This window comes from Carassius carassius, chromosome 12 (assembly GCF_963082965.1).
Source record: "Carassius carassius chromosome 12, fCarCar2.1, whole genome shotgun sequence".
NCBI lineage: Eukaryota > Metazoa > Chordata > Actinopteri > Cypriniformes > Cyprinidae > Carassius > Carassius carassius.
Window position 1 is genome coordinate 29,642,874 of NC_081766.1, and position 12,719 is coordinate 29,655,592.

General features: G+C 35.2%; 1 protein-coding gene across 1 annotated transcript; it reads right to left on the reverse strand.

The window, feature by feature from the left end:
• Window positions 1-294: 294 nt before the first annotated feature.
• Window positions 295-12,301, reverse strand: LOC132155196 (Y+L amino acid transporter 2-like). Its single transcript, XM_059564057.1, has 10 exons — window positions 12,286-12,301; window positions 8,030-8,550; window positions 5,522-5,647; window positions 5,135-5,279; window positions 3,946-4,069; window positions 3,734-3,837; window positions 3,547-3,643; window positions 1,985-2,134; window positions 1,705-1,888; window positions 295-1,051 (listed from the first exon to the last, which is right to left on the reverse strand). The coding sequence occupies exons 2-10, from the start codon at window positions 8,547-8,549 to the stop codon at window positions 957-959; spliced, it is 1,545 nt and encodes a 514-aa protein (XP_059420040.1). The 5' UTR covers window position 8,550; window positions 12,286-12,301; the 3' UTR covers window positions 295-956.
• Window positions 12,302-12,719: the final 418 nt, after the last annotated feature.

Sequence of the window (12,719 nt, forward strand, 5' to 3'; positions counted from 1 at the left end):
GTGTGAGACAGATGAAATGAGATCTAATGATTTCATAAAATGTTTGGTTGTCTCATGTTGTGCGTCAGAAGCTAAAGGCATCTCTTGCAATCATCACCCGGACATCTGACACTGGAGCTCCCAGACTGTCATAGTTTTCTCTATTTTTAGCTGTAGCCATCTGGAAAAATCTCTAAGTCATGGCCCATCAATCACACATATTTAAAACTATCCCAGCATTATCCATTAAGGCAGAAAAGCAAATCAAAGCTAACTTTCTAAGAAGTTTTAAATTACACAAACACTCAAGACATATTCAGTGACGTCTAAGCGATACTTCCTGTTTTCTTCTCTTTTTTTTTTCAAGTGAATAAAAAACATCAACTAGACAGCCAACCAATTGTAGTTATCATACAAAAAAAGTGCACATATCAAAATGACAAAATCACTTATTTTTGAATTTCACAAATCACAAATCGAATATTCTTCCATTTTTACTGCATCTGACAAACAGTTCAAAAAAGAAATGTGCATTTTCTTTTGCAAAAAAGTCCCATGAGTCTATACTGTAGTCCCAAAAAGGCTGAGATAAGATATGCTGTCCAGTTTGCCTGTACATTCAGCTCCTAGGCCCTGTGTTCCTTCCAAGTCTGAAACTAAAAAGTAGTTCAGTGTCTTCCAGTACCTTTAAGTACAGTCTTTTTAAGTCAGTGGCGTAGGAACTTTATTTAGACCTTGACAGAGTAAATGAAATAAAAAAAAAGGCGAACAGTGATGAAACACACCAGTACAATAAATTACACACAGTATTTTGCTATTCAGTTAAACTGAGCAAAAAAGTTATCTTGGAGATATCGTCAGAATTTGATCTCTATGAGATATACTCTATAAATCCATGAGGTATTTGCTTTTGATAAATAGTTTGTCTTTTTTCTGAGAGATGGAATCCATGCTCCAGGCACATCCTCTTGAAATAGTTATTGAGTCTTTGGTTCTGCCAACTTCTCTGGCTCCACGTCCAGGTCAGTTAAGCAGCAGCAGCACATGATCTGAGTGTATTTGGTGACAGCATCTGTCATGGAGAAAATAAAGAGAGAAACAGGCTGGAGATAACAGGAGCAAAAAAATATATATATACATTTACCTATCATTTTACCTGCACCATCCCATTGGAATTTTCTTTTCTTATTTTAAGAATTAACTAGAACATTTTGTGACTAGTTTTGTTTTTGTATGTAACTGTATCTCATAAAACATTTCTCAGTCTGAATTTGAAGTCCTCCTTCATACCAAAAGAAAACATCTAACCACTCCTTGGCTTGATTCACAGAATAAATTAAGCAGAACTGTGAACTTGCATGAATAATAGTCACATGTTTGTTGTGGTGAAATGGTAGCTGCTATGGTTATAATGCTTTCACCACATATAATGACCATTTTACTCTCCCTGATCCTTTCAATTAAACAGGGTATTTTTTTCTGCTTTGCCTTTATAACTCTGTAAACCTAAATTTACGCCATGCATTTACTGTTTTTGTGAAACAAGAGGTTAAACTGGTAAAATCCATTTAAATCGATCAGGGAACCAACACCTAAACCTTCTCAACCTAAATGTTGGTGATTATAACTTTAAATGCATTCATATCTGACGTCAGGAAATTTGCAGCTTAATTAATTATATATTTTTTCCCTCTTATAGCAATAAATGTATAATATAATTCTCACCATTTAGTTTACCAATCCATTTTGGACGTTTCTCTGCAGGCAAGTAGATACACAGGTAATAAACCGGCACTCCAGACAGTGAGATGGAAACTCCTATGAGAGAGTTAATGGTGTCGCTGTACAGAGGAACAATCACGAGGAACACACTGCACAGGCAGTAGACGAAGGGAAAGAACAATGTGAGCTAATGGAGAAAAAGACAGAGTCAACAAACACACAGAATAACACATACTGTTATTCAAACACCATGTAATAATCAGATGTGCATGGATCCAGTTACCTTGACCGGCCTGTGTCGGTCAGGCTGAGTGATGCGCAGGTAAATGAGTCCCGCCACAGACAGGCCCACATACAGCCAGTAACTGAAGCTGAAGTAGTTGATGAGTTGAAACACGTCCTCCACACACAGGAAGATCAGACCCATCACGCACTACAAACAGACACAAATCCAGTGCTTATCAATGCCCACTTAGATACCTGGCTTATTTCAAACACAAAGGCGGCAGCCAATCATAATAGCAGCCATTTACACATTAATTCATTTAATAAAAGAAACAAATAGCACTTGTTATAAAAATGTTTAAAATGACTTCCACCCACTCCACTCATTTCAGTAACCTAATAAAAGCTATTCTATATGTGGAGCAGATCACCTAATGAAAGATCATATGACTTCTGTGGTTACATGTTCGTTCACAGAATATATTAATTTTAACTGAAAAAATATGTTTACAGCCTGGTACAAAAATTGGTCTATATAGCTAATTCTGCCCTTCATGACAACTGTGAGGGGGTGAATTTTTTTTTATAACAGTTTAAATTATATTAAGCCTTAAAGTTCTGCATAATTAACGGCGTGGCCACTTGAGTGACACCGCCGTCACACTAGGTGGGCGTGGTTTCAGCAACCAGCTCCACCCACATCCTGCCTCTTTTGCCAGTTTAGATTATGTGGGAGTGATACACGATGATGCGCTGCCAAGATGGCGACTGCCGGCTCCGCCCACAACCTACAGGTGACATCACCATGTTTTTATACAGTCTATGGTTTGAAAGCAACTCCTGTTTGAGCAGTGCTTCATAGGCTACATCTCTGTGCTATTGACAATGGACCTTTTTTCCATGCGAAATTATGCTGAGATTTCGCTAACGTGACCGCGCATTAAGTCAAAGCCAGCTGCCATGTTGGTTGGCGCAACATGAACAACAAATGACTAAGTGCATCTTTAAACATACAGCATTAGAAATACAGACCTGGAAGCAACGTGAAACTAAATTATGACAATTTTTTCATACTGTCTAAGTGAATTTAAATATTTAAAAATAAAATGATAATATGACATCACTAGTAGTGATGGAAGAATTAAGCTTTGCAAAACTCTTAATCAATTGCTTTCTAAAATAATTCTGCTGGTGCCCAAAAAAACTATTATTATACAAATGTTTCTTTAAAAATGTCTACAAATTAGTAAAATAGCACTGAGATCTGGTAAAACCCATATAGATACATACTGCTTCATGGGTTTACTGAGAACACTGATAATGGCGAACTGTTGACATTTTAGAACGTTTTTGAAAAAGTCAATGACTTAAAGCCTTGCATTCTTAAATTACACGACTTGATAGTTGGTTCAAAACAATAGATTTGCAAAGTTAATGAAGTTTCACCAAGCAGAACCATGATTCAGGGACTTTTTCCCACATAAATACACAATAATACAGAAGTAAAATGGGTTGTGAACCCCATATCATGTTTAATACATTGTAGTATCATATTATCATGGACAATCTGGTCCAAATAATGTGCATACTGATAATTGTAGAAAAAATCAAGAGCCTTACATTGAAGAGGAGTGCAGGTACAGGAGTGTAGCGCTCAGCGTGGATCAGGCTTAAGCTGATGGGAAGGTGGCCTTCTCTTGCCCCCACAAAAAACAACCTAACATGAAAAAATGCAACCTTTACTATATGCATATATCACGACTTTAGCATCCTTCTTGTTGTTTTAACTGAAAAGAGATGGGTTTACCTGGAGGCAGCAATGATGGAGGCATTGAGTCCTCCATAGCAAGACATGGCCACGGCGATGGGAACGATCCAGCTAATGGGGCCCAGCACCTGATTTCCAAATGTCTACAGATGGGGACACAGACTGATATTTGAATCAAATGATGACTTAATTTATAAAATAAACTTCTAAAGACTAAATATTAGATATTTAATCATCAGAAAGATCCTTACTACAGCCACTGCATCACTACCCATGAAAGAAGGCATGTCCAGAACAGCGTAGTATGCCACGTTGGTCAGTATGTAGATGACTGTCACTATTGGCATGGAGATGGCTATAGCGATGGGAAGGTTCCTATGAACGATTAAGGAGAAAGATTAAATGCTTAGGATAAATGCTAATGTATATGCTTAAAGAGAAACACAATCAAGTCTGAAATATGCTAGTGGTGGTGGAACAAAATCTCTATTAATTAGTGTTAATTCTGTCAGCAATTTTGCCATTTTAGTCTTAGTCTTTAGTTATATTCAAGCATTAGGTTTTAGTGAATTTTGGCTTTGAAATTAATTTAAACATTCAAATGTTTTTTGGTTTAGTTTTAGTTAATGAAAACATATTTTTAATGTAATTTTTAAAATGCTTTTTGATGCAGCGCAGAGGGAGTGAAAATAACTGCAGTTGCTGCTTGAAAATTTTTATGAGAGTACTGTTTTAATTAAAAAATTAATATATAAATAAAATGACGACAAAATAATATGAGAGTAAAAAGGCCAGTAGGTGGCGACAGCTGAATTCTACTGAGTGAGTCATTGAATCATTCATTCAACTTATTTGTTAAAAACGTCTGATTCAGTCAGGAACGAAGCAAGTGAATGATTTTATGTATGGTTTATTGAATCATTTAAAATGATTATTCATTTTGGAAATGAAGCCCTGGGTCTCATTCATTTTTAATTTTGTACAATTTGCATATTTATTTATGAAGAAAAAAAAACAAAAAAAACACCAGATTCATGACAGGTGCTTATGCGCATGCATTTGTTATTACCCCTTGTTCATTATTAATGAATCTGTATTATTGCCTGCAGCTAGTATTTTGCATTAAAATATGCCCCCCCCCCCCCCCCCCAAAAAAAAAGTACATATGAGGGTTTCCACACAACTTTACCTCTCTTTTATTTTGCCTTAGGCTACACACTGTCATGTTTCAGACCTCTAATTTGCCAGGCTAAATGTTATCATCATGTCATTTTTATTTTATTTATAGTTACTCACAAAAAATTATTTGTAGAGTCATATTATTGGTTTAAATGTCTGGTTTCTAAGGCCACCAGGAGTATGTGATTTTTATAACTAGATGCACAATTACTGAATAACAAAATATCCATTTAAATGTGGAACAAATTGTTATTCTGATACCTCTCAGGGTTCTTGATCTCCTCAGTAACAAAGTTGAGCGTGTCCCAGCCAGAGTAGGAGAACAGAGCCGAATAAAGAGCCAGGGCAATGCTGCCCGCCTCTGTGGAGGAACCCTCGAATGGATTAATGAAGTTCTTCGTTTCTCCTGTGGTGCACATAAGGAAGTATGAGAAACACAGAGAGAACATTATATGGTTGAGCAGTACAAGAACCACTGAGATCCCTTTTTAATTACCTATGAGTCTTTTCATACAACAAAGCCTGCGTAGGTGCAACCTGAACTATGATTAATAGTTACTTCCTTGTTCATGCAATCTCAATTTCTCTTAATTACTGTAATAAATCCACCTATAAACCCTATCAGGATCCTGCAGAAACTACTTTTACCATTAATTATCTTAATGATTCCCATTGTGATGACGAGGAGTAGAGACATGATCTTGGCGTATGTGAAAACATCTTGAACCAAAGTGCCCCACTTCACATAAGCACAGTTTATGAAGATCAGGATACCTGAGGAAAGATAAATAAGGAGGAACACATTAAATACATCTGGACATCACCTGTGTGAATATCAGAAGGTTTAACATTAATGTTTTAGTCAAAAGATGACTCGCAAGATATTACATATAAGGTTGGTTCTTATTGTTGCTCTTATTTTCTCAAAAACCACAGCAGACACTTTCTATGAATATAGTACATTATAGTGTCCCGATTACTTATAATATATTTGTATATATATATATATATATATATATATTTTTTTTTTTTTAATGAGAACTATTCAGTAGTTTATATAAACTGTAATACAACAAATGATTAATATAGCATGAAAGTAGGCCATTCAAAACACTGTATTGTCATTTCAAATAGTGAGTTTGACCTTTTCGACAACATGCAACAATTCAACATTATAAAATGGAAAGTTATCATGGAAAATTACCTCACGGATTAATCTGTATTCAGTGTTTTGTGGTAAAAATCATTATCAAGAATGTAAAGTTTAGCTTTGTTCCACAATCTTATGCATAACCCTGTTGCACAGCAGAATTGTTTGACAAAATAAGGATTTTCTAAATTGCTACAATAACAATTGTTTGATATGTGAAGTTGATAATCTACATTTTTGGAAAGCTAAGGAATAAGCATTAATATTTAACAAAAAGAAACAAATGACTGTATTTTTGTTTTTGTTTTTGTACCCTATTCTTGGTTAGCATGTGAATGGTGTGTGTGATGTTACAGTCTGTCCTCATGCACCAGTGGATCATGTCCCTGCCTTCTGAGAACACATTTAACTCTGACTAGAAACTGTGTGAAGGCAACAGCTGCTGAGAAGAAAAGAGAGACAAAAACACCTCGTCTGTCTCGTGTATTAGAGCAGGCAAAAGTGAAAACCAGGCAAAACTGAGAAAAGTGCAACATTCATCTGTTTCGCTTTTACGTTGCTCAAACTAGAATAATTTTGTGGATTTTAAAAAAAGCCATTGCAAATGAATGTACACTCAGATAACAGGAGCCACCAACAAAAGTACATGGCTTTTTGAATCGGTGTTATAGCGAAACCATGGTATTATTTGAAGAACCTTGGAGTACAATGTAAACATGATGTGTGAAACTAATCATTAGTATCAGATTACCATAGCATTGCTGTACCATGGTACCATTACTTCTTTGTAAAGGATGTGTTGTTGTTGACCTTTCACCTGAATACCAGTGTCTGCAATCGTCAGACCTGCAATAGTTGGCCTACATCTCTTTAGAAATCAGTGGTTGATGATTCATTAGTGCACATTATTCTAAATGAAACAAAAATAACTTCATAATTTTTCTTAATGTAATACCTTAGCCGTATTGGTTAATTGTGGCATGAAACAGCCACTTTTCACGGTTTTTTTTTTTTCGCCATTACATAGGGAAATGCAATGTGTTGTGAATGCCATTTCACACAGAATGATCTGCAGTATATATGAACTTTAGTGAAGTGAAGAAAAAAAAGGTTTTGTGTGTAGTGATGTGAAAGACAGCAGAAGATATTTCTCACACACTCATGTAATATAGAAATAAAATCACTGACATAGCATCTACAATAATAATATCATGCCATCTGTAATAAAGAATTATCAGTTTTTTGTCTATATTTAAGGTGCTGTTCTCGAGCCTATCCCTCTTCCTCAATGCCTGAATAAAAATGTGTTAATGTGATATCTTGTTTTAGCTAAAGGTTAGTTCACCTAAACGTGAAAGTTACGCCATCATTTATTCACTCTCAAGTCGTTCCAAACCTGAATGACCTTCATTCCTCTGTAAAACACAAAAGAAGATATTTTGAAGAATACCAAACAACACTGAAGCCCACTGACTTGCATTGTATGAACAATAAACTTTGAGACATTTCTCAAAATATCTTCTTTTGCGTTTAACAGACAAACTGTTTTGCAATGACATGAGGGTAAGTAAATGAAAATGATCCTTTGGGGGTAAAGTATCCCTTAGTCAAGACATTCTTAAGGACTAAATGTTATGCTAAGCTAATAAGCTAAGCTAACTGAAAACACACAAAGTGAAATGTTTAATTTGAAAACGTTTAGCTTTAGTCATATAGCCTAATGTAATATGTAATTTAAATGACAAATTCATTTTTCGTAATTAAGAAAAAATACATGATACTGTAATGTAATTTTATATAATTTCTAATCAGGCTCTGAATTTGATTAAAAAAAGTTGTCTCAGGTAATGCAATGGCTTTGGGGTGACAGGATCTCACACAACAATGGCTAACAGAAACCAGCCGAAAAGGGAAGTCGTTTCAGAGGTGGTTGATGAAAGATTAAAAAGACAGTATTGCTCTTCAATACTGAAAAAGCAGACAAGACTTTCACACTGAGCACTCACAGAGACAAGCCGCTGCTATCAGCCTCACAGCATCGTACGGAGGCTGACAGGTTGGGTAGAACGCTTCCACCAGGTAGTTGGCAAACGTCAGCGAGATGACCGCCTGGCTGGCCGGCTCGACCAGCAGGATGGACGTCCACAGACGAATGAAAGCAAGGAAACCCCCAAAAGCCTCCAGGATGTAGACGTAACTAGCGCCAGACTTTGTAATAGTGGTTCCAAGTTCTGCATAACACAGTGCACCAAACACAGAAAAGATGCCACCGAGAGCCCAGATGACCAGCGAAAGGCCGTAGGAGGCGCTGTGCATCAGCACACCCTTGGGCGAAACGAAAATGCCTGAGCCAATCATGTTGCCCACAATTAAGCAGATGCCATTAGTGAGAGAAATCTCTCTCCTCATGATCATCTTCTCCTCTGGCGGGTCTGGACCATTGCAGGCTCCAGCTGGTTTCTTTACGTCCAGGTCACTCCGTGACCCCGGACAGAGTTTTTGGCCTAAAGACATCAGTTTCTTCATGCTGAAGACACAAGAAGTCAACAGTTATTACATTTGTAATCACTGGTACAACTCGTTAAACACAATTTTGATGATGTTTATGGTGGTTTTGTTTAGCATTAATAACATCCCAGATACAGTATTGTTTCGACTGTTGTTTCTTACTAATTTGCACAATGCAAAATTACTTTGAGAACAACATTTTGTCTTCATATCTGTCTATATAAATTGTTAACACATTTTAGAATGGAACAAATTTGTGATTGGCACTGAAGGCATAATATGTAAGATTGCATGATTAAAATATCGAAAAACCACTAAAACAGTGTTATGTATTTTGCTGATTTGTGTACTTACATAAATCCCAAATATGTCGATGAATGTTCAAATCCAGAGAAATAAGCAATTTAACTAGTGACACGGTACATGTCCATAGTGTCATGGTGTCGCCTGCCAATGACGTCATAACCCTTCAATTTCTGGTTTTGTTTTGTAGAAAACATGGAAACACCAAAGACTTTAATGTGTTTGTGCGTTTTAATAGATCGGCGACGACTGCACAGAGTAAGATTATAAATGAACCTGCAAATGTATCTAGTATGATGAAACAGCTACGCCTTTATCTCTGTATTTTTAATACACGCCCTCCAGCGGCAAAAAATACATATTGTGCCTTTAAATATTGGTAACACTTTACGATAAGATTACATCTGTAAATATTAGTTACATTATTCAGCAATAACAGTGAAAAATATTTCTGTAGAATTTATTTATGATATATTAATATTAACATTTACTAATGCATTATTAAAATCAAAAATTGTCTCTGATAATATTATTTAATGGACCTGAGCTGAATGAACTAACAAAGAACCGTTATAATTTTAGATCAGTAATATGTATATTTATTAACATTAGCAAAGTTTAAGAAATAATGTACAGTAACAAACATATTGCTCATTGTTAGTTAATGCATTAACTTACGTTAACTAATGGGACGTTACTGTAAAGTTCCCAAACATATTACATGCAAAATATTCCAGTTATGCTTAAAAATAAGATGCCATTAAGTTATGGTTAGTTGATGCAATTTGTAATTAATTTGTTCACTGGTGTCAAAAGTATTCACATTCATTACTCAAGTAGAAGTATAGATACTAGGGTTTAAAAAGACTATTGTAGAAGTTTAAGTATCAACTCAAGCTTTTTACTCAAGTAAAAGTGTAAAAGTACTGGTTTAAAAAACTACTTAAAGTATAAAAGTAAAAGTAATGTAAGGAAGAAAAATGCCATTAAGAACAAAAGCTTAGGCCGCACCACAGGGGCCTATTGTGCACTACCCCACCTCCTCAAAAAAACATTTTTCTAAAGGCCATAGGCCATAATGACTATAATGTTATATTAAAATGTTCATGTTGAAAAATTTGGGATGCACTAGGCTACCTCTTTCATCCGCATATATGCCCATTGAAAATGAACGTACTTTAGTACAATGCAGATACATTAAAGAATAGATATGATGACTAGTTGCCTATAAGTATTGTCATGGTGCAAAAAGTCAAACTTCAGAGGCGTGTCATCAATAACCTTTAATGGAATGTAAATGTACATCCAAGCTTAGCTGCAGGAATCTGCAAGGGCAATGGACAAGAACATTGGCGCAGGCTTAGTAACAATTAATCTTGTATAGTTGTCTATTTACAATAAACATTATAGTGCTGTCAAAATGAATGATTAATCCAAGTGATTAATCAAAAACTAAAAATGAAAAATAACTCATAATCCTGATACCTTCTTGATTGATAGCTTCCTGTATTCGCTACATACGTCTGCTACGTCTGCTATTTCATGATCTGAGTCATTATTTAATACAAAACCACACATAATGTTTCTACTGTATCTCTGTCAATCTCTCTGATATTATGATAGTACTGTGCAAAAGTCTTAGAGAAAGAAATATCAGTTTGCCATTAATTTTAATAATAATCTAGTGTGATTTTGAATGCGCAAGCAGTCTGACAACAGCAAAATGAATGTTTGGAAATGTGAACTGATATTTTCTACTGACACACTTCAGCAAAATATAGAAATAACTGGCCGAACGCCATTCTTTTGGGTGAAAATACTAACGTGACCAAGAGTCACAGTAGTGTATGTATAAAGTACGTATGATTAAATTAAGTATATTTAAATAAGTACAATTTAAGTATGCGTATATATGTGTTAAGGGTAGTGATGGGAAGTTCGGTTCTTTTCCGCGAACCGGTTCTTTCGGACGGTTCGATTCAGTAAACCGGTTGAAAAAAACGGTTCGCCGGTTCTTTACGCTCAAAGTAATGACGTCATTGGCGATGACGTAATGGCGTCAAGTCTATCAAACATTCAAATATATAAAGTCAGTAATCATAACTTTAGTCAGTTAAAAACCTCATAATCATGAAAGGTTTACAATTAAGTTTTATAAACCAATAGGGTGTCGGAATGGTATAGGTTTATACTTCTCATCCAACCACAACCAAATTCACTCCATGTGGAGGGCGCGATTTAGATGGATACGTTTTTTTTTGTTTTTTTTGAATGATGACAAGCCGGAATGAAAAAAGGTCGAAATGAAATAGCAGTAATGAACCTATTTTTAAAATGTAAGGAGTAGAAAGTACAGATACTTACGTGAAAATGTAAGGAGTAGAAGTAAAAATTCGGCTGAAAAATAATTACTCAAGTAAAGTATAGATACCCAAAATTTCTACTTAAGTAAGGTAACGAAGTATTTGTACTTCGTTACTTGACACCTCTGAATTTGTTAAATTATTTATTTATCTTTGATAATGCTAATACAAATACAACTATTTACTGTTAGTTCATTCAGCTCAGGTTCATTAGATATTAACTGACGCAACTTTTGATTTCAATGATATATTAGTGAATTTCACACTTTAGTTTGGGGAACAGTTCTCACTATTAACTAACTATTGCCTATTATTATTTTTCCTCAATAAACTCCTAATTTGTTGTTTATTAATAGTTAGTACAGTAGTTGTTAAGTTTAGGTATGGGTGAATTAGGGATCTAAAATATGGTCATGCAGAATAAAGCATGTTTTATTAAAACTAATAAATATGCTAGTAATAGCGGTAACACTGTAGTATAGGGTCCAATTCACACTTATAACTAGTTGCTTATTATCATACCTATTATTAACATAATGGTTGTTTATTAGTGCTTATAAAGTACATATAATGCACAACATCAATAATCCTACCCAATACCTTAAACTTAACAACTACCTTATAAACTAATAATAAGCAGCAAATTAGGAGTTAACTGAGGAAAAAGTCATAGTTAATGGTTAGTTAATAGTGAGAATTGGATCTTAAAATAAAGTGTGACCGTAATAGCTAATAAGCAATTTAAATTTAATAAAATGTAAATGTAATATTTAATACTGAGAATTGGTCCCTAAACTAAAGTGTTACCAATAAACTACATTAAAGACCTTTTGTTTTAGGAGTCTATTTTTGTCACCAATATTCCTGTATTTAATGTTGTCTTGAGCACTCTGTTACAATTAGTTTGAAGTTAATTCCATTTTTTTTATTTATAATAACAAAATAATAACAGAAATCGCCTCAAATTTAGATATTTTACCAACAGGCAACCCTCACTTACCCATGGAAATGCCACTGTAGGGCCAACAGTTTGGGCTACTATTTTACATTTTTAAATGTAGTGCCAAAAGCAAACTTTTGTACTTTACCTTTAATCATGTCAGATGAAATGAAAAGAATATGGATATAGAGGTATACAAGTTTCCAGAGTGATGGTGATCCTGGTCAGATTGAAGAAAGAAAGACGGTCACAGGGTGTAACAGGTCAACAGGATGAGTGTTGTCACAATCCCTGACCGCAGACCATGATGTTTTTCCACCAGAGGCAATATGGCTTCTTGAGTTGCCCTGTCTATTTTAAGAGGTCTGTACTCAGAGAGAGAGAGGGAAAGAGAGAGAGAGAGAACGCCTGTCCACCCCTATTGATAGTTAAAGTAGCTCAGTAAAACCCTGTTGAACTAAAGCTTGTCTTTGTTATCTGATCCGTTCTAGCTCTGGCTCTAGAACTCAGTTTAAGGACAGGCTGCTTGTCCATTATTAGAGGTGTTTACTAAGGCACTGTTACTGTGAACCCTCTGACCTC

Bases quoted from the DNA above. Each gene is read 5' to 3' on its own strand.
- LOC132155196 (XM_059564057.1), bottom strand. From the start codon at position 8,549: ATGAAGAAACTGATGTCTTTAGGCCAAAAACTCTGTCCGGGGTCACGG. The intron at 2,135-3,546 runs GTAAGGCTCTTG...GTCTGTTTGTAG, and splicing joins TACCTGCACTCCTCTTCAAT to TGCGTGATGGGTCTGATCTT. The intron at 1,889-1,984 runs GTAACTGGATCC...TTTCTCCATTAG, and splicing joins ACCGACACAGGCCGGTCAAG to CTCACATTGTTCTTTCCCTT.